At 38.3% G+C, this 22,479-nt stretch overlaps 1 protein-coding gene across 1 annotated transcript; it reads left to right on the top strand.

Annotated features, from left to right (window-relative positions):
• The first annotated feature begins 11,211 nt into the window (after nucleotides 1-11,211).
• Nucleotides 11,212-15,390, top strand: DMRTA1 (DMRT like family A1). Its single transcript, XM_047098364.1, has 2 exons — nucleotides 11,212-11,851; nucleotides 14,543-15,390. Exons 1-2 carry the CDS (start codon nucleotides 11,212-11,214, stop codon nucleotides 15,388-15,390), a joined length of 1,488 nt encoding a protein of 495 aa, XP_046954320.1.
• Nucleotides 15,391-22,479: the final 7,089 nt, after the last annotated feature.

Raw genomic sequence — 22,479 nt, forward strand, 5'->3', positions numbered from 1 at the left:
CCATCAGAAATTTCTCCTCTTGCTTTCCATCCCAAATCAAATTTCAAATGTCCATAGTTTGAGTGAAAATCCAACAGTCTCAGAAACTATTGATACATGTCTCTTTATCTGAACAGTGTGTAAAGCCTGATAAACTTTTCATTTTATAGGCATTTGAATAGGGCAGAAACTTCCTCAGCTAAAATGAAGCTACATATACATTTAAAAATACACAAGCTTAGGGGTGCCTGGGTGGCTCAGTCAGTTAAGCGTCCGACTTCGTCTCAGGTCATGATCTCATAGTTTGTGAGTTCGAGCCCCGTGTCAGGCTCTGTGCTGACAGCTCAGAGCCTGGAGCCTGTTTCAGATTCTGTGTCTCCCTCTCTCTCTGCCCCTCCCCCCTCATGCTCTGTCTTTCTCATCTCTCAAAAATGAATGAACATTAAAAAAAAATTAAAAAAACAATACCCAAGCTCATGGGATGCTTGGGTGGCTCAGTTGGTTAAGTGTTTGACTTTTGATTTCCGCTCAGGTCATGATTTCATGGTTCATGGGATCGAGCCCTGCGTCAGGTTCTGTGCTGACAGCATGGAGCCTGCTTGGGATTCTCTCACCCTCTTTGTCTGCTCCTCTCCACCCCCCTCTCTCTCTCAAAATAAATAAACTTTAAAAAATACTCAAGGTAAATACTTTGAGGGTGGTAGGTAGTGCCTAAAAGCTCATGTCATTCCATTGATTTTTAACAAATTCTACAGATACAGAAAACATTAAAAGAGAACCCCTGAGAGATTTGGAATTTTGATTTTTTTTTTTTCAACGTTTATTTATTTTTGGGACAGAGAGAGACAGAGCATGAACGGGGGAGGGGCAGAGAGAGAGACACAGAATCGGAAACAGGCTCCAGGCTCCAAGCCATCAGCCCAGAGCCCGACGCGGGGCTCGAACTCACGGACCGCGAGATCGTGACCTGGCTGAAGTCGGATGCTTAACCGACTGCGCCACCCAGGCGCCCCGAGATTTGGAATTTTGAATGACTGGAGGATCTCACTTCACCTGTTTTAGGATTTCAAATGATTGAAGCTACTATGATAATAATGTGGATTTTGCCTTTAGAATTTAAGCTTTGTGCTTCTGAATTCATTACTGAGGCATGAAAACTTGAATGATCTCTGAGGAGTTTAACATTTGTAGTGTGGTGACTACCAAGTAGGGAAAACATTTTCATTTTGTCCCCTTAGTTGTTAAACATTTCCTAAAACTCAGTGAGAATTTTGAAGATCATATAAGAAGAAAATGAATTCAAGAATATGAATTACTGTTATTGAACCAAAATGGCTAGAGATGTTACTTTTTTCAGGCTTATTTTCTTATTCTGTTTCAGAGCTCTGTTGTTGGTAAAGCATGAATGTAGATATGAATTGTAATCTATCAGTAGAGAAAACTAATCCATGCTAAGGTTATTTTGAACACTCAAGATTCCATAATTCTGCATTAAATTCCTTCCTTTAGAGACCTCAGAGACTTGGTCTCAGTGTTGCAAATGTGCTTTAAAAATCTTTCTTTAAAAATTCAAGAAAGTTTTGTATTGATACTAGTATAGAACCATAGCATTTTAAGCCAGGAAGGGGCTTTGGGAATCCTTTATAGCTCTTAATCTAAAAGGGTGCTTGAAATGCTATATAAAATTTTGTTCATATCTTCACAGGTCAGATTCTCATAGATTTCATTAGATTCTTAAAGTGACTGACATAGAAGAAAAAGACATCTGAAACAGCATTTTATAGAGGAAAAAACCAAATACCTTGAGAACCAAGGCCTTTCCCAATGTCACACAAAATTTTAGTGGGGCATTTTATATTAAATGACATTCATTTCATTCTAAGGTCCACAAAATCAAACCAGACATTTTTTTTTTTTTTTACTGTCCAAGTCATTTATGAGGTTTGGTGTGAATGACTCTACTATACTGTGTAGGTGCTTTGGCAAAGTTTTGATTTTATTTATAGGAAAAATTAAAAAAGTAAGGGAGATAGACATCTTTGCCTTTACTGGGAAACATAAATAAAAGACTGTTAAAATGAAGTTTATTAAATTAGATGCTGAGAGGAAAGCTGCATTGGTATTTTGCATTGCACTAGCCCCATGCTAACATAACCAGTTCAAATCAGAAGAAATGGGATGTGTCCACTATTTTTATGTTTTTCTGTTTCAGAAGTGCAGTGAATAGACACCTCTGTAGAGCCCAGCTGCGATTTCCATTGACTTAATGAGTTTCTTAATGCACCCCATTGTGCCTCAGTATTCGAGAAACATATGGCACATTTATCTCTTAACTATAGATTTGACTTTTTATTGTATATTTTCCACCTGTGACTTAATAGCGTCTTTAAGAAATCATATATATATATATATGTCATACACATATATATATATATATGTCATACACATATATGGCAATGGTGCTATTTGTATGGATATATGCAAAAATGGCTTTTTTCTTAAATATTCCAATAACTCTATGTTCTAGAAAGGAAAAACGAAAAACAACATAAAAACCCACCCTCCTTTTAATGCAATTGTAAATGTTTAAGGCTTTTTGCAAAAGTAATAAGAATATAGAGAAAGTTACAACAAAAGGTTTAAGGTCACTAACTTAAACCTTTGTTTTGTTACCTTTATCAGTAACAAAAGGTTTAAGGCAGGATATCATGAAATAATTGCACAAATGGCCTAAAAAATTAAACATGGACATTTTACAATACAAAGATATTAAGTCAATAAAAGATGTCTTAAGAACAGAAGTGCAGGGGCACTTGGGTGGCTGTCGGTTAAGCGTTCAATTTCAGCTCCGGTCATGATCTCTCAGTTCATGGGTTCGAGCCCCGCGTTGGGCTCTATGCTAACAGCTCAGAGCCTGGAGCCTGCTTCGGATTCTGTGTTTCCCTCTCTCTCTCTCTGCCCCTCCCCCACCCTCTCTCTGGCTCCTTCTAAATAAAGGTTAAAAAATTTTTAAAAATTGAACAGAAATGCAATAATCAGGGATTCAGAAAAAAATGGGAGAACATCAATAAATAGATAAGTTTCTTTTTTTTTTTTTTTGGTAGTGATTTTTCTGAACCTCATTTGATAATGAATCTCGAGTTACAAGTCCTCACATAAATCTTAGTACACCATTATAGATGACTAATTATTGTAAAGCCCATCATGAGAATTAAGTAATTCCCTGGGGCCACCTGAAAGAGCCCAATGTTAACTGCCTTAATGGCACTGGGTTTTGATGTGCAGCTATTATTTTCCAAGCTTTGACTTTGAAGACATTGATCAAAAAATGCCACCTTCTACCACGCACAATACCCCTGTCAGAGGCCTGACAACACCTCATCACAACCACCTTCTGCTCACAAAGAAATGAGTTTCAAAACCAAAAGATTGAATGGCTAAAAGCGAGGGAGGAACTGATTTACCATATTGACTTCTTATTTAGGATCCTTGTTGTGAATGGAAGCCATTTTTGTTTTTTGTTTTGTTTTGTTTTGTTTCTTACATAGCTTTTTAATTGGGACACTTCTAATGAAAGTTCCAGAAGACAGACTCTGGCCCAGCAAAGGATAGAAGAGAAAAAGGCAGATGTGTAGCCTTTCAAAGTTAATTTCATCATATTTTCTGATAACTGATGAAAAATTATTTTCTAGGTCCTATGGTAATTCCTCATGAAGAAATACGGATTTGAGGATATTTGAGGAATTGATTTACATATCTTATTTGTGTTCAATCAGTGTAATACAATAGGAAATAGCACATCAAAATGTTTCTTTTTTTTAAAGTTAACTATTTTGTTTTCTAAAATGGACATAAATGAACTTCTCTTTTGTAAATTTTTATTTTGGGAAAGGCTTTAACCATTTTTTTCCAATGCTGAATGGCAGGGTCTTACAAAACTTTCTTTGAGAGGAAAAGAACATCTTTGAATTGAATGTCAGGTTTTGAAAGGGGTAAAATTCAATATCTAATCTGACTTGATGATGCTTGAGAGTAAAAGGAAAAAAACATGTTTGGATTTCTGGTGGTATAAATCATAAATAAAGATAGGGAAAAACAACCTAAAAACCCCATCATCAAACTTTAGTAAAAGAAGATGTGCTGGGTGCCTGGGGGGCTCAGTTGGTTAAACATCTGACTTTGGCCCAGGTCATGATCTCAGGGTTTGTGAGTTCAAGCCTCACATCTGTCAGCACAAAGCCTGCTTCAGATCTTCTCTCCCCTTCTCTCTTTGCCCCTCCCGTCTCGCTCCCTCGTGCATATGTGCGTGCACGCTCTCTTTCTCAAAATAATAAACATTAAAAAAAAGAAGATGTGCCAAGTATGGCACTTTGAATTCCTCTTTCTTTCTCTCTTCACACTTTTTTTTAAATGGGACTGTTGATAACTGAAATAAGGTACATTCTCAGGGTTGCTCGTGGGTCATCCAAGAAGTACCCCTTCTGAGTAACTGTATCATGGGCAGCTCTGCCTCATGGGCTGCTTCGTGAATCTGTACTACAGTAGAACTAATCTGACTTCTGGGGGGGAGGAGTCTGAACTCTAGACTATCTTGAGGACTTCTGTTTGAAACTTTTTTTCACTTGTAAAATTAGGGTAATGTAATTGGCCTCAATAAGGTGATTATGAGTATTAAAGGACATAATGTATAAAGTCCACACATGGCACATGATACAGAAAAACCAACCCTTGAAAGGTAGTTATAGTAATAAGAGAGATAGCCTTCATATATAGAAGATCCTTTAAGATGGTAACATTTTTGGGGGGAAACTTACTGATTAATGGCTGTTTTTAAAATGAACTTACCTAGCATGCAATTTTTAATTAGGCTTCTTACTAAAAAGCTTCAGTGTTTAATATGTGCTGTTCATTCTGTTAGGATCTTTAGCAGCCACATAAAGGGCTTTCACATACTTCCTGAGTGAAACTGTGTTGCTGTTTATTTAAGGACTGAATTCTGAGGAAATGTTTTCACATACATTAATTTATGAAAGTGAGTTCTATTCAGTGTAAGACAAATCACAGAGCTTATCTCCACCCCTGAGCATGAATTTACTTTAAATATCCTATGAGTTAAAAAATAGAACAAGGATTTCCTAAGTTCTGAGTCCTATTTACACGATAGACTTAGATCCATTAGAGTGAACTAAATAAGGAGCATAGCTTTGAACATGTGCTTATGCAATTAACCACGATGGCACCAAGGTTTCTTGTTATAGTCTCAGTCAACAGCACTCTTTTATAAATAATTGTTTAAATCGGCAAGCTCACAAAAGGCCATGTAATTTACTCAAAAAACCATCAGCGTATGTTACGGTGATTGGGGCTTTTGCCATACTTTGCTTTAATTCCTCCCAATACTCAACCAGAATTTCCAAAATGGTGATTATCTTACTATGAATTGAAACCTTGTAGAATTATTTTCCTAATGGAACTATGGGTTATCACTGTTAGAAAGCAGCTTCCATTTCCTAGTAAGAAAACCACTGCCATGTAAAAGGAAAAAATGGAATACATGGAAGGATGATGAAGTGAACTGCATACTAAAATTAAAATCCACATGACCTTTTCAGGAAAAAAACTTGGTAACGTAAGTCAAAAGCTTTAAAAGTATTCAGAACCTTTAATTCAGTACTTTTATTTATAGCAATTTATTCTAAGGAGGTAATTTGAAATATAGAAAACACTTCCAAGTCACATATTCATCCATTTCTTATTTAAAACAGGGAGAGAATGAAACATTATAAATGTCCTAAAGTTGGGGCGCCTGGGTGGCTCAGTTGGTTAAATGTCAGACTTTGTCCTAGGTCCTGATCTCATCTTTCACAAGTTCGAGCCCTGCGTTGGGTCTGTGCTCACAGCTTAGGGCCTGGAGCCTGTTTCAGATTCTGTGTCTCCCTCTCTCTCTCTACTCCCCCCCCCCTCCTCCCCTCACACTCTGTCTCTCTCAAATATAAAAAAACATTAAAACAATTTTTTAATTAAAAAAAAATAAATGTCCTAAAGTAGAAGAAGTAATTATTGTATGACTAAATGGAAAGTTATATAGCTGTTAGAGCTGATGTTTGCAAAATGCTGTTAAAATGGGAAATGTTTATCATTAAGTTAAAACTATTGTATATACAATATTATAAATTTTTTTATGCAGAAAAATAGTAGAAGTAAAGAAACACATTAATCCATCACATTCATAAGCAACAATATGTACTTAGATCTAAACATACTGAGAAGTACTGAATACAGTACAGTGGCATTAAAAGCATAACTGTAGAGTTTCACAAGACCTCTTCTTTTTTTAAAAAAGTTGTCATAAAGTACCTTATTTGATGTTAAACAAAAGTACAGAAGACAAAGTAAACAATAAACCATACTTAAAAAGAAATCACACTCCAGCTTATATAAGCCCCACAGAGGTAAACCTGGAAAAGATTAATTTCTAGTGGACTGGAAATTACTTCTCAAGAATTTCAGAATACAAAGGAAAAGTAATGTGATATTAGTGCTTATTCAGCCAACTGACAAGTAAATCCTGTAGCATCCATTCTTTATTTATTTTCAAAGAGGTATTGAGTGTTTACTATGTGCTGGGCATTTAGAAATGGATACGGAAAAAAAAAATGGTACTTCTCCATTCCCTGTCTTTGTTAGTTTCTTATGATACCAGGTAAGTGTCTTCAACTTGTATGGAAAGAGCTCATAAAGCAACAAAGGAAAACACATTTTACTCTATTTTGTAATCGGTGTCCCCTTGATGGGGTAGGTGCAGGAATAATATATGTGGTCTCCAGCTGGCTTCTTGCCATCCCAGAGCAAGGGATCAGAGATGATGTCCTTTGATGAAGTTCTGTTTCCTAAAATGCACAATGCTGTGGTTAGTTACAGCTCTGGTATGATGAATTATCTCTCCTCAGCTTCAGGGTAGTTTCAGGAGGGAGCATTTACCAATAGATACTGGGTTTTGGAGAGTGGTATCTCTTGGCCAATTATATATACATCACCAAATATGTTTTTTCTTACCCCAACAATACTCCAGGAAAGGCTGTGTCCCAGAGGAGGCCCATTTCTTCCCAGACCTGGGATGCCTAGCCATTTGATGAACCATAGTCCAATGGCTAAAATTTTTGTCAGTCTGCAGACTGTGGTCTCTCAATCATGATTAACGCTCAATTACTTTTTGAAGAACCTCAGGCAAAGAGATGTGTAGTTCAAACCCCTCAAAACTGGCAGAACGTGACATTAGCATACATAGTATGGCTCTGGAAAGCCTTGGGAGTAGATAGACTATACAAGGTTTGCTTACATATGTTCTGAAGCCATGGAGTGAATTGTACATGTTTATCCGTGAAAGGAGAGACAATTTTGAGCCTTTCCTTCCAAATCCCCAGTTCTCTTGCCAAAAGCTTCCAGCCAAGCTAAGTATATATATTTTAATTTTATCCTTTACCAGCAGTTTAGTCCAGGCTATTTTCCCTCAAGAGAGATGCTTTGACAGAGGCCTTAGAAGGGTAATAATGTGGTCCTTTGGAGATTAAGAACATTAATGAAATGTAATTTCAGACTAGGGTTGGCAAATGAAATGAACCACAGACTTGGAAGTATCCTTGAAGATGACTTAATGTTTTCAGTTGTCAGTGAGAAAAGTAAAGCTGAGAGTGTAACTCTCCAATTCAAGCTGTCCTAGCTTAGTTGAGATCCAGGCCTGTGTTTGCAATTGCTGCTTCACACTTCCAACTCCTCTGTGCTGATTGGTTGGTTCTGGGAACCAACAAAACATGGCAGTTAACTGTAAGCGTTTAGGGTGGACGAGGAATTCAAGTAGAAATGAATCATTTAAAAAGGTACATTAATGTCTTTGAACTTGGGAGAGATTCTATTTATTCCCTTTCTTCCTTCTGATATGCCTTACATTTCCCATTTATCAGACCGGTCTTTTTTTTTTTTCTTTCTTTCTTTATTTTGAAAAAATTTGCACATGACATATTTGTGATACTTGGACACAGTTTAATTAAAAACATGTTTCTTCTTATCACCTTTTCATTTGATGAAACTTGCCACTGTTAAATTGCAGCTGTTAACATCTTGTCAGTGACTTATGAGAACAGTCACAGTACTCAATTGCTGTGAGAGTAAAAAGAAAAAAAGTATACATAATTTGAGAAAAAGAGAGAATGTGTCATACTGTTAAGGGGAGAGATTCAAGTTTTCCAGTGTGTTTAAGAAGAAATACAAGTGTTTAAAATCATTGCTCTGGCTTTGGGTGCTAAGTTTAGGATTATCTTTGTTCAAAATACTTTCACATTATTCTATGCCTTTTTTTCCCCAGAGGTAACGGGGTTTTATTTTTGATAACGACCTTATCATAGTGTAACTGCCAAATAATAAACTGCAAATATATAATGTACACAGTTTGGTAAATTTTGACATACGTATACACACAAAATCATTATCACAATTAAAATAATTAAATGTATTCGTCATCTCCAAAAGTTTCCTTTGATCCCTTGTAGTCCCTCCTACTCATCTTTCACTGTCCCTGTACAACCTCTTTCCAGCTGCATATAGATGTCCAATCGTTTCAGCAAAATTTGTTTGGAGAAAACAATCTGTTTTCCATCCACCAGATTGTCTTTGTACCTTTGTATAAAATCAGTTGTCTATGTATGGGTGCATCTATTTCTAAAATCTATTTTGTCACATTGGTTGATTTTTCTATCTTTTCACCAATGCTACACACTGTTTTGACTACTGTAACTTCGTAATAAGTTTTGAAAAAGGTATTTTTAGCCTTGCAACTTTATCCGTGGCTATTCTAGGTCCTTCTTTTGCATTTCCATGCGGATTTTAGAATGCGTTTGACAATTTCTACCAAGAAAAGTTTGCTGGAATTTTAACTGAAATCGAATTGATCTATAGATAATTTAGGTGGAATTGTCTTCTTAACAATATTGAGTCTTCTGCCCCATGGACGTGGTAGATCTCTCCATTTATTTAGGTCTTTAATTTTTGACACCAAAATTTATTAATTTTCAGTCTTTCACACACTGATTATTTATCATTTAAATAAACGCATTTTATTTAAATATTTACTTAAAAATTGTTTTCACTTCCTTGGATGAAAACCAGTATCACTTGCCATGATTGAAAGGTAACTTTGATAATCAAATAAACAGAAAAATAGTGTTAGATTTCAGGTAAACACTGGTACTTGCTGAGGCTCTTAAATTTTTTTTGTTAAAAAGCATAATTAACAAGTCTTTAAAGATTCTAAAGACGTACTTACACCAAGCTGATCCTTTTCCTTTATGTACCCAAGTCCTACAAATAATAGGAAAAGGGAATTTTAATGACCCATGTAGCACTAAAAACTCATTTCTCTAATGTTGGATATGAGTTCCATAGTTAGGGAATAACTAGCTATTAGATAGGAGTGGCTTGAGCAAAGATCTAGGATTATGAGAAAATTTGAGGAGTATAGAATCTGCAAGGTTAGAAATTCTTAGAGTGGTAGTTTTAAGCCTTGGTTGTATATAATCATCACCTCGAGAGTTTAGAAGACTCAGGCCAAAAGAATCAGAATATTTGGATTGGAGCATCTATATCTTTTAAAAGTTACCTAGGTAGTTCCAGTGCTTAGGAAGGGTGGAAAATCTCTGTGATAGAATGTTAGGATATTAATATGGGAGGATGTTGATGGTGGTGATGGTATTAAGTGGGCAGGCAGGAGAAAGCCCAGATTGATTAGCAGTGTCTGCCCTGGATGTCAGTGGTTGTGATGCTAAAAATGTCATTGTTACTTGCCATCTTAGGGCTAGAGTATGAATTGCCTGTCAAGGTAGCTGAATATTATTTTGAAGAACTGACAGAGCCCTGACTCTCCTTTCCATTAAGAACAAACACTCATGAATGTTCTGCTTCAGATGCTCTTTCAGTTTAAAAGCAGTATGATCTTTTCCTGCATTTAAGGGCATTAAGTGCATATTTTAAGAGTCCTTATTATGATAGCATATTTAAATGCTAAATGACCTTTCCCCATACTTTACAATAGAAATGTGAAGTATTTTTGAAGCGGCTTTAACACAGTTGCTGCCTATAACGAGTTCCACATAAGAAATGCATAGACTTCTTTGGGCAGCAGCACGTGTAACACGAGTAATCCAGATTTGCATTTGTAAATAAAGTGAATGAGAAGAATCCGAATGTGAGTGGATTCCCTTCATTATTTATGCATTATTTTGATGCAGTCCTAAGTAAGACCCGTTTAAAATAAGGCATCTTTGGGGCACCTGGGTGGCGCAGTGGGTTAAGCATCGGACTTCCGCTCGGGTGATGATCTCACGGTTTATGGGTTCAAGCCCTGCATCGGTTCTGTGCTGACCACTCAGAGCCTGGAACCTGTTTTAGATTCTATGTCTCCCTCCCTCTCTGCCCCTCCCCTGCTTGTGCTCTGTCTGTCTCTCTCTCAAAAAAACAAAAACAAAAACAAAAACAAAACACTAAAAAAATTAAAATAAGGTATCTTTCAGGTGGGTAATATTTGCCATCTGTCAAGCTCTGTTTTCTCCCTAACATTGGCCATACTACTATCCTGAAAACTTCACCTGGAAAGGAAAAGAAAAGACAAGTCCACATCCAAATCCTCAAACTTGCTTTGGAGAAGCGTGGGACTGAGGAAAGGAGAACTTCAACCTTGCTTAAATTTAAGAAGGGCAGAAAGAGGCATGGCAGAGGGCTGGAAGGTGGTGTCATAAAAATCTACGTTGAGCAATTGGTGGGGAGGCAAGTGGGAGAAAAGGGCTCCTCTGGGGAAGGCACCTTTGCAGCCCTTCGGGACAGTTTCTTGCGTCGCCCGCTGTCCCTCCTCCCAGGCAGCCCCCACTCTCCGCCCGGCCCTCCCTCCCAGGGCTTCAGCGCTCGGCCTGGAGACCTGGTGGGCGGGGAAGCGTCTCCCGCCCTGCTTTCTCCCGCGCAGAGGGCGCGCGGAGCACAGGGGCATTAACTTAGCGCCCCGGGACTCTTAAGAGGCTTACTGGGCATCTGCGCCTCTTAGCGTCCCCAGCCCCCGGCCGGAGTTGCGTCAAACTTTGCCCGTGTGTGGGTGGGAGGCAGCGGGACCGCGGCCGGTCCTGCCGCACCCCGCTGCCGGGCAGGGTTAGCTGTGGACGGCGCACTTTGCTCGACAGGCACTTCTCAAGAATGGAGCAGTCACAGTGTGGCAGCAGAGACCGCAGCGGCAGCGGCCGACCCCACCTGGCCCCGGGGCTGGTGGCGGCCGCCCCTCCGCCCCCGTCTCCGGCGTTGCCAGTGCCCCCGGGGATACCGGTTCCTCCAACTTTCCTGCGGCCGCCCAGCCTCTTTCTGCGGGCAGCCGCAGCCGCCGCGGGAAGTGGGGGCTGCGCGCCGGCTCCCGGACTGGAGAGAGGGGTGGGCGCCGTGGGCTGCGGCTATCCGCGGACACCCAAGTGCGCCCGTTGTCGCAACCACGGCGTCGTGTCGGCACTCAAGGGCCACAAACGCTTCTGCCGCTGGCGGGACTGCGCGTGTGCCAAGTGCACCCTGATAGCCGAGCGCCAGCGCGTCATGGCCGCCCAGGTGGCGCTGCGCCGGCAGCAGGCCCAGGAGGAGAGCGAGGCCCGGGGGCTGCAGAGGTTCCTGTACCCGGGGCCCTGCGGGCCCGGGGGTCGGACACCCGGAGGCGGCAGCCTAACGGAGAATTCCCAGGCCTCGAGCGGCCGTGTGGCGGTGACGACGCTGGGACTGGGTGCCCTGAGACACACTGATCTGGCGACCCCTGCTTTCCAAGTTGTCCAGCCAGATGATATGGAGGAAAACCAAGGTGAGTTGGTCTTTCCATCTACTTTTTGCAAAGAAAAATGGTTGTTTTGGAGAAAAGCGCTTGGAAAGAAGTAGCCATGCCTCCGTGGTGGGCGAGAAAAGTTGTTTAAAAGAAGCATTCATTTAAGTTCTCGGAAACTGCACTGTAAGATAAACGTTAATGAGGGTGCTAGAGACGCATCACCTTGGAAGGGCGTTTTGTACTCTTAGCGGATAGGAGAAGATCCTGTAAAAGGGAAGCGTGAGTGATTAGATGAGCAACTCATGCTGGGAATGGAGTTTGCACCCAAGTTGCTCTTAACTTTGCGTGAGTTAGAACTTTAAGCGGGCATGGGGTGAAAGCGTAGTGCTCTATACTCCTTTCAGTTTTAAAACCAGAGTTAATCTAACAGTGGTGCTGGGAAATTCACTGATTGTTGGGAATACAGTTCCTCATCTCTGGGGCAAAGCTTTGGTGCCAGCTAGAAGTGGAGAAATCTACCAAACCCCTTTTAACCTTCTTCCCTTACCTTAAAAATTTTAATCACCTCCTCCAACTGTTTGTCAACCTCCAAAAGTGTAGAAATTCTAGCTGTAATATTTGAAGTTTCAACTCTTTCCTACAGGAGAGAAATTTAAGTTTCCCAGATTTGGGAAACCATTAGGGAGAAGTCCAATATTAGGAATTTATTTTCCAAGGATTTTTAATTTTTTCTCTTATTTATTGACTGCAAAACACCTACATCCTCTGCATTAGGTAAAAAAAGATATCTGTATTTTTTAAATTAGAGTTAAATAAAGTTTTCCTGCTGATGTAAATCTCACTGTATTTTAGTGAATTTCCCAGCCCTAACACTAAGCAGTGAAAATGTCATTTCAGTATTTTTGTATATATTCAAGACAAGTTGTGTCATATGAAATTCTGTGATAATGAAAAGTAAATCATTAATTGGAAAACTTCCTTGAATTGTGAATATTGCAGATCTTGGATCACAGGATGTACTTTTGGAAAAGACTATCTCTGTATTTAAATATGGCATATTTGATTTTGTGTTCACCTATGCCAGTGTTTTGCCCATATTCTAGTTTATTTCAGTGGACTAAATAGACTATTTCTTATGAAAAATCAAAGAGTGCCAAAAACAAACTCATTAAACACATAGTAACTGCTATAAAAAAAGTAAAAGTTAAAATTCTGTAAACTAAATGAACAATGAAATCTGGCTGCTAAATCTCTGCTAGACATTGATTTATATGTTTTTCGGGGGTGAGAGAGCAAAGTGTTCTGTTTTCTAGGGTCAAGTATTTTATTTTATTCTTTGCCTCAGTTGACCTCCTCTTTTGAAAAGCCATCCCTATAAGCCATTCTAAACTGACTGCCTCATGTTATCCAATATCCATAAACTGCAATATTCTATTTAATTTACTCATTAGACAAAAACCAATGAGTGATTCAGAGGTGAATAAGATTTTCCTACACACAAAAAACTTACATACAAAAGAAGGAAGACTATATATATACCCCAAACCTACAATACAAGACAACCTATACAATGATAAAAGTAAAGAGGTGAAACCAGGTATAGGAGTTGAGAGAACAGAGATGATGTAAATGGTATTTTATCTTAAAGATATCTTATTTTCTGGATAGTCTTATGCAATCAGTATTTTATTACATTATTTTGTACTCTGTGAGGGCAGCATACTAACAAAAATTATTTTGTGCATAAATTGCTGTAGATATGAAATTTTGACACCTTACATGTTCGGAGGGCATATTTAGTGAGTCATAGACTCTGAGTACCCCACTTGACAGTTTACTCTTTCTAATGGAAATAGAGATCAAGTATAAGATAAGAGGAAATGTAAACCAAATTAAAAGTTGTGTAGTGAATGTATACATTATTATTATTTTCCTGGCATAAGCTATATAAAAGGGCATTAAAATATTACTGTTATTAATATTAATATGTTCAACATGTTGAGGCATAAAATCAGATTTTTGTATAAAAATATTTTTAGAAAACTTACCTTAATGTTGGAAGGGAGTTGTGATTTGAAGCAAATAACTAATATATTGACACTTTGAAGATATGTACAGATTACAATAGTGCAATAGTGCAGTTTATAATTTTCTTTTAGAAACAATTTGATTGGGGGCACCTGGGTGGCTCAGTAGGTTGAGCGTCCGACTTTGGCTCAGGTCATGATCTCACGGTTCGTGAGTTCGAGCCCCGTGTCGGGCTCTGTGCTGATGGCTCAGAGCCTGGAGCCTGCTTCCGATTCTGTGTCTCTTTAGTTCTTTTTTGCATAGTGTCATTTTGAAAAAATAGCTCACTGGGATAACAATGAAATTTGGGTGACAATCACCAAGTAGTGCAAATACTGTGAGATATTGATCTTATGCTAATAGTTGGGGTAATAATAGACTTTTATCTTCTGATCCCTAAATTAACTACAGCATTTGAATATATAATTTTGTGACCCTGAAATGACATAATAAATAGCATTTCCCCATTGTTCCAATACCTGCATTTCTGAATGACTTTTTAAACTTCTTGTTCATTAAAATTTCTTGCAGTAAATAAATATTACTAATATGCTATGAGTAAATGAATTATCTTATCCAGCATTATTTTTGAGTAAGTAGTACTATTTTTGGGGAAATTTTCCTTTATTTGATTCCTTTTTTTTTTTTTTTTCTCTCCCCCAGAACTAAAAGAGAGTAAATACGAATCATGCCAGAGTGGACAAGAAGAGCCAGTCTCCAAATCCCATCAACGTACTCTGGGATCCTCTCCTAAGCCTAATGGTGTCATTGGAAAACAAAACATCAGGCCGTCTATTTCAGAAAACTCAATGAAGGATGATAGCATTCAGCCTCCTCACCCTGGGGAGTTATCAGGAGGGGAAGAGAGTCCCAGGTCCCTGTCATCATCTGATTTGGAATCAGGAAATGAAAGTGAGTGGGCCAAAGACTTCACTGCTACCAGAGCCAGCCTTCCCACACTGTCCTCAAGACCAAGAGACCCTCTTGATATCCTTACCAGGATTTTCCCAAGTTATAGGCGTAGCCGACTAGAAGGCATTCTGCGGTTCTGCAAAGGGGATGTGGTCCAAGCCATTGAACAGGTCCTAAATGGGAAGGAGCACAGACCAGACACCAGGGACCTAGCAAGCTCAGGAGAATTGGCAAATACAGCTTTTCAGAGAGCTTCAAATTTTAGTTTAGGTGGAATTGGTTTTGGAACTCTAGGGAATAAATCAGCTTTCTCTCCTCTTCAGACTACATCTGCCTCTTATGGAGGTGATTCACATCTCTACAGCTTAAACCCCAGACTAGGTATCAATCCGTTACGGCTGGCATATTCCTCTCCAGGAAGAGGGCTATCTGGTTTTATGTCTCCTTACCTAACTCCGGGGTTGGTACCAGCACTGCCTTTTCGGCCAGCTTTGGATTATGCATTTTCAGGAATGATTAGGGATTCTTCCTACCTTCCTAGCAAAGACTCCATAACTGGTGGCAGATTGTATTCCAGGCCAAATCAGGACAATCTGTAATATTTCTGCCTATTCTCTTTTTCTGGAACATTTCTAGAAGCATGCAACACAACCCTCACATCCACAGCTATTAATGTGTACATTATGTATGTGAGTGGATGACTAGGCCTTATATTTCTTTTTACAACCAATATGATAGATTTGAGATCTAAAGACTTTTCTTTAGCATTTATTAAGTGAAAGAAGCATTTAAACATTATACGTGCCTTGAATAAAGCCATTTCAGGAAATATTTTTACTTTAATGAATTTTCTCCCTAAAATACCAGTTGTAAGAATTCCTGTTTTAAAACTATACTTGTTTTTATTTTATTGAAAAATGGAGTTTATAGTTGTAAAATGTTTATAAGGGTTAAAGTAACCCAGTATATAAAATGAACTAACAGGAAGAATTGAAAAGTTGAGATAATTCCCAATAACTATTACTTTGAACTTTTTCTTCCCTTCTGTTCCTTGTACACAGGAGAGAAAAAACTTATTTAAAGTATTTTAAAGAATTTTATTCACATTTAAGTGGTTAGTAATAAGTAAAACTTTTGAGAAATTTAAATTCCTTATTTTTTTCTGTATGTTTTATTTTCATTCATTTGTGCCATTTGTGATAACAAGTGCCATTAATAAAAACATTTCTCTTTAAAGCGAACTTTGTAAATCACACAAAGCCTGTGAACTAAATTTTAGGAAATGCGACTGCACCATCTCCTGGCCACTATCACTAATTGCATCTAAGTTCTGGTAAAGTGTCAAAGTTAGAAACAAATGGTTTCCTGAGAAGATAAGCTAACCTTGTTTTGAAATGATCATTTTGGATCATGCTACAACTTTCATGTTATAAAGTGAACATCTGCTGTGGGTGAGGATTTTAATCTTTTTTTTTTTTTAAATCTGGAGAAATACTCCTTTCCATATGTTGGTGACAATATGGCAGCCATTCTCAAAGGTAAAAATAGTCTTATTCAGATAATTTAAATAGCTGCTCAGATAAATATTGACTGATGGTAGGTAGATGATGCTTAATGTACTGAGGCGAGATATAAAATTTCCAAAGGGGAAATATTATTAAATTTTAGAGGATTCTTTGAGATTTTAATAATACTTTTTGTTCTCCATCTGGAGCATACAAAAGCTATTTATTTTAGTAAGTGGAATGTCCCTGAGAAAACTACTTATAAAACAATTTTATGAAGTTTTCTTTATATGTCATCATTTTTTTTTTTTTTTTACGGACAGTAGCTTCATTGTTGTTGTTAGGAATAAATGAAAACCCAGCTGTGGTAAAGGATAGTTGATGAGTTAGAAATAGGTTAAACAGTTTGAGTAACACGATTCACTAAAACTTTCTTAGATTATATCAGTGTGTATGTGTATATATATGCATATATATTTTATCAGAAAATATATTAAATGTGTAGTATCTCATCTTGGTATAGGATGTAGATATATTTGATAGAGTATGCATTATTTTTAGTGGTGTGACTATAAGAAAGCAGATCTTGTAAAGACTTGTTGTAATCAGTATTCATTATTTATTAAAAAGTTTCAGATTCTAAGCCTAAGCCAAAATGCAGTGCCTGGCAAGTAGTTGATATTCAATTAATATATTACTGAGTGAAGGAACCATTTTGGATAATAGATCTCTCTGAGACTCTGGTAAATCTTTTTTTTTTTTTAATGTTTTATTTATTTTTGAGACAGAGACAGAGCATGAACAGGGGAGGGCCAGAGAGAGAGAGGGAGACACAGAATCCGAAACAGGCTCCAGGCTCTGAGTTGTCAGCACAGAGCCTGATGTGGGGCTTGAACTCACAGACCACGAGATCATGACCTGAGCCAAAGTCGGACGCTCAACTGACTGAGCCACCCAGGCGCCCCGAGACTCTGGTAAATCTAAAGAACTCTATATATGGCCTATGCACAGTTTTGCATATAATTTAACAGGGTTCTTGAATCTCTAAATGCCACTCACCATTCAGTATAGAATCCTTGCTGATTCTTAAATTGTTTCCATTGCATTAATTCACTTCCAAATGCTATCTTTTTTGGAAAAGTACTAGATCCTATAGAGGGTACCAAATGTAAAATATTGTGCTCTCAAGGAAGTTACGTTATACAATAGAGATCTGGCTTTTTTGTTTGTTTGTTTGTTTGATCTGGCTTAATAATATAACAGTGCCAGAGACATTGGATTCTTTGTGTGGTTTACATAATGATATGCCTGTATCCATTTGAGAAGATGAATTGCTTTTGAACTGGGGAGAACATCCATTTTGGGCCATATGCAAATTAAAAAATAATGTTATAATCTTAAAACTTAAATTAATTTACATAATGCTTTACATATTTCATACCCTTTACAATACTTCTAGAACTAAATAAGCTTATAGAGTAGGTCCCATTTTCTCCAACATGAAATTGAATGTGAGGGACTTGAGGCTCAGCAGTAGTGTTGTCCATCCCCAAGATTACCATAATAGTGCCAATCGTCAGCAGTAGAATTTACTTCACCAATTTCAATTAGACTCTAAGTTCTGAGGAACTTAGACTCATGTGTGTCTCCTCACGGCTTTGTATAGTATCTGGTATACAGCAGGTGCTCAAATAATAGCTTTCTGTGACTGAATTAAACCTAAAAAGGAAGTATTAGCTTAGAAATGTGCTTATTCAACAGCTGTTTATTAAACTCCTACTTTGTGCCAGTCACTGTGTTAGACACAGGAGATAAAGTGGTTAATACAATACAAGAGGTTAACAAGGCCTCACCTCAAGTTGCTCATAGTCTCTATTATCCATGTGTACAAAAACAACCAATTATGCAGTGTTGGTGCTATTTGACAATGTTGGTCTGCATAATTGTGAGGTTTATGCCCATGGATGCTGCTTGAGGTCTAAACTCCTAAGCCACTAATTAGGAAGAGGACATCTATTTCTATGTAATGTGTTTACGGAAGTGTAATTTTTTTGAGAGGTAAACTGCTTTCAGGTGTCTAGTGAAAGAAGTGGGCAAAGAGAAGCTTTTGTTCCCTTGAATGGAGTGTGTGGAAGTTACCCTAGCTTCCTCATGGCCTCTGGATCGGAGCTATTTCCTGACCCCAATCCCAGGGTTGAACTTTTGGAATTTCTCTGAGTCCGTGCATAGGCCTCCTGGTGTAAGGTCTCATCTGGCTATTCTATGAAAATGGTTTAGAGTTGAGGGGACAATTGAAGAGCATGTGAGTCAAATGGTTCATTTTTTTCGCTGCAATTCCTGCTGAAACAAAAAGCTTTGGGGATTTTAAGACTGTCCTTTCTAGGAATTCCTCACTGTGAACTTAGAACTAAGAAAACTATGAAGTGGCCTCCTCATTCAACTCTTTATTTTTTTAAACACGGTTTCCTTAGACATTTGTTTTTCTTTGAAATTAAAAAGCCTTCAGAATGCAAGAGACACTTGGCATAAAGAACCTTATTATTTACCACTGTGAATAGAATTGTTCTCCCATTCACGAAATGAGATGAAGTGCATCATTAGCTTCATAAAGATAAAGCTATCCTCTGGGCACCGTGATTCTTCAGTGTAGACACTCGTCCTTTAGATCAAGGGTAACAGGGAAAGTTCTTGCTCAGATCCTTTCTTCTCCCTCCCCTCATACCTCCAATAATCCTGTTATGGATGCCTGCACTGCAAAGCGAGGCCCATAGTTATTTGGCATAGTTACCTCCAAATTGAAGCTGTTCTGGTGTAACATTTCAGAGCAGCTGTGCCAAACATTAAAGTACTTTTTTCTTTTTTTTTTAGTTTTTGCTTGCTAAGTATTCGAATGAGAAAAATTCATTACTATTTCCCCTTTCTGAGCTCTACACTAGTGATGGGGAATTCAAGGAAGACAGGATGACAGAGAAGAGAACTATGAAGATGTCTGTTTTTTTACTTTTGCTAATTTGGCAATTAAAAAACTTATGGTGTAATTTCTTTAGACTGTCACAGTATATCCTCTATGTCATAATGGCCCCATTATCTAGTTTTAAGAGGATGCTCATAGTTTTAAAATGGGTGCACAGATGTGGCCTTATCAAAACACCTGTGTCAAAAAGTTGCTTTAAAATATCGAATGTTTAGGGTGCCTGGGTGGCTCGGTCGGTTAAGCGTCCAACTTCGGCTCAGGTCATGATCTCACGGTCCGTGAGTTCGAGCCCCGCGTCGGGCTCTGTGCTGACAGCTCAGAGCCTGGAGCCTGTTTCAGATTCTGTGTCTCCCTCTCTCTCTGCCCCTCCCCTGTTCATGCTCTGTCTCTCTCTGTCTCAAAAATAAATAAACGTTCAAAAAAAATTTAAAATATCGAATGTTTATTAAACTCCATTTTAGTGATAAATTCATTCAAGAAAAATAGACTAAAAAAATAGGCTAGACATTGATATAAATGGAGGGAAATGTATAGAAAGTTGAACAAGCATACCAAAAAACATTGATTAGAAAATCCATGTCAAGCAGGAAGTGTTTTAGATTCCTGTCCTTGACCTTTTATAAATTTTTTGTCAACCAGTTAGATGAAGGAATAAAGGTATAAAATTCATTGTTATCTTATTCATGGGCAACACCTATTTAGGAAGGGCAGCTAATCTTTTGGAGGACAGAATTAAGTTTTAAATTATTGATTCTCACCCTCTAACTTCCATTCCAGTGAACTGATAATAATGTTCAAGATGTTAGGACAAAAACAACAACAACAATAACAACAAAAACCCAACCAAACAAAAACCCAACAAAGGAAGAGAGACCTGGATTTACAACACCTTCTTAGGAGAAAAAAAAGTAATGTTATCTATTGATTGGTAAATTTACCATGAGATTACTGTGTAACATGCCTGTTCTAAAAGTCAATTGAAATTAGATTATGTGAATAGGAATAAAGTGTGTGGAATGAGGGAGGTGATAGTACCACGGAGTCTGGAATATCAGTTGGTCAGATGTTGGCAGAAGTCATATGATTGGTTCTGAATGCTGTACACCAAGAGTGATTCTAAAACCTGGAATAAAACAGAGAGGTATAAAAGGCTAAGTGGTGATGGTGGTGGTGGTAGTAACTGTTTTATGAGAAAGTGTTAGAAATAGGACAAATGACAATATTTAAAGAGCTAGCATATGACCAAAGTGGATTGGGGTTATTCTGTAGAGTGTAGAGGGCATGGAAAATGAAAGTTACATGGAGAGAGAATTCAGAGGAACATAAGGAAGGACTGTTTGGCAGTTGGCAACTGTCCAAGAGTGGAATGTGTGCCTTGTATAAAAATGTGTCCTGTACACAGTGAAAACACCATGTAGCAATGACCATTTAGAGGCCTGCTTGATGAATTTTTCAAGCACTGCTTCCATGTTGGAACTCAGTCATAAAGAAAGCCAGAACAATGGTTAATGTTTGTTGAATAAATGATTTTAAATTCTAAGATGATGACAATGAAAACACTCAACCATTATTTGTCAGTGAAGCACATTGTAGTTTTGTTCCTTGAAAGTCTCAGGAGTAGATGCAAAAGGAAGAGACGGAATAGTGTATGATTTATAGGGAGTGAAGAAGTATAGAGGTTAGCAGGAGGTCAGTTGGTATACAGTTGGTCAGTTGGCCTAAGAAAAAAGAGAAGGGCTTAAAAAGGACACGAAGAACCCTGGAGATAAACATATTTTCCAGAAAGTGCACATTGGCATGTCTTCCTGAAAGGAGCGTTTACGCTGGAGTTGGGGAGACTTAGGATGGATTTAGCTAAATAGGCAGGTTAATTAAACTCGTGGTCATTTGTTCTCTTTCAGTAAAGCAAGGATAATAATTCTGAGCTATAGCTGATCACTATTAATAGATCTTACTAGAGTAGAGAAATGGGAGAGAGGAAAAATTGGTGTGTGAATGCCCACACTTAGAAACAAGGGACAAATGAATGCTCCTATCCACTAGTGCCTTCATATTTGTAACTAATGATGGGATCATAGATGGTATTGATAACTTAACTTTTCCCACTCCCCATTTCATATTTTTTGCCCCCAGCCAGTGTCTGAGTTCATTGTGGTTCCTTACTTAGTGGGGTGGCTCAAATCTTCATTCCTAAGGAATCTGTGCTGTTACAGTCCTGCTTTTGTTGAGTGGCTGTTAACTTCTTACTAACTTTTACCATAAAATGTGGGAAGACGAAGTAACACTCTCGTGGATCTCTTCCATGCTAAAAATACTCCCCCTGCTTCTTTCCTATTATTTGTGTCAAGAGGTGTCCCAAGTAGCCAATGGTAATCTCAGGTTCCAGGACAATGTTGTATTGTTTGGTGGAATCACTTTTCCTCTGGGAATGAAGACTTCTAAGGCAAAAATGCCAAAAGTTGTAGAGAAAGGAAACAAAAACATTGCTAGTGAATCATTAGCATTAATATGAGAAGAGCCATTTCTTTGTCTATCTTGTGATTCCTAGACTCATGAATTCTGGGTATAGGAGAAGCATCACTACATATTTACAGCTGATTCAAAGCATATCTTACATCTAGGAGGACATTATTCCGGCCCCATAAAGTGCTGTCACCAGCTGGTGCCATAACTGAGTCTTCCAAAGGCCATTCCATAATTTTATTAAGCCAGCTGTTTCAGGATGAGGGAAACATGATGATACCAGAGAAAGAAGTCCATGAGCATGAGACAAATGTTGTACTTCATTTGCTATAAAGTGAATTTCTTTGTCAGAAGCAATGTTGTATGGAATACTGTGAAGGTGAATAAAGCATTCAGTAAGCCCACAGATGGTAGTTTTAGCCGAAACTGAGAGTAGGAAAGACAAAACCATATCCAGCATAAATGTCTTTTCCAGTGAGAACAAAGAGCTTCTCCTTCAATGATGGAAGTGATCCAGTGTAATCAACCTGATACCAGGTGGTTGGCTGGTTCCCCCCAGGAAAGGGTGCCATTTTAGGGGCTCAGTGTTGATGTTTGCTCTTGGCAGGTTGGGTACTCAGCAGTGGCTCTAGCCAAATTGGCCTGGGTGAGTGGAAATCCGTGTTGCTGAGCCCATACACAAGTTCCATCTCTGCTTCCATGATCATTGTCTTCATGAGCCAGTTGAGCAATTACAGAGATAAAAG

This window comes from Lynx rufus, unplaced genomic scaffold (assembly GCF_022079265.1).
Source record: "Lynx rufus isolate CCGP_SWC_20201006 ecotype Redwood Valley unplaced genomic scaffold, mLynRuf1.p SCAF_10, whole genome shotgun sequence".
NCBI classification, from domain to species: Eukaryota; Metazoa; Chordata; class Mammalia; order Carnivora; family Felidae; genus Lynx; species Lynx rufus.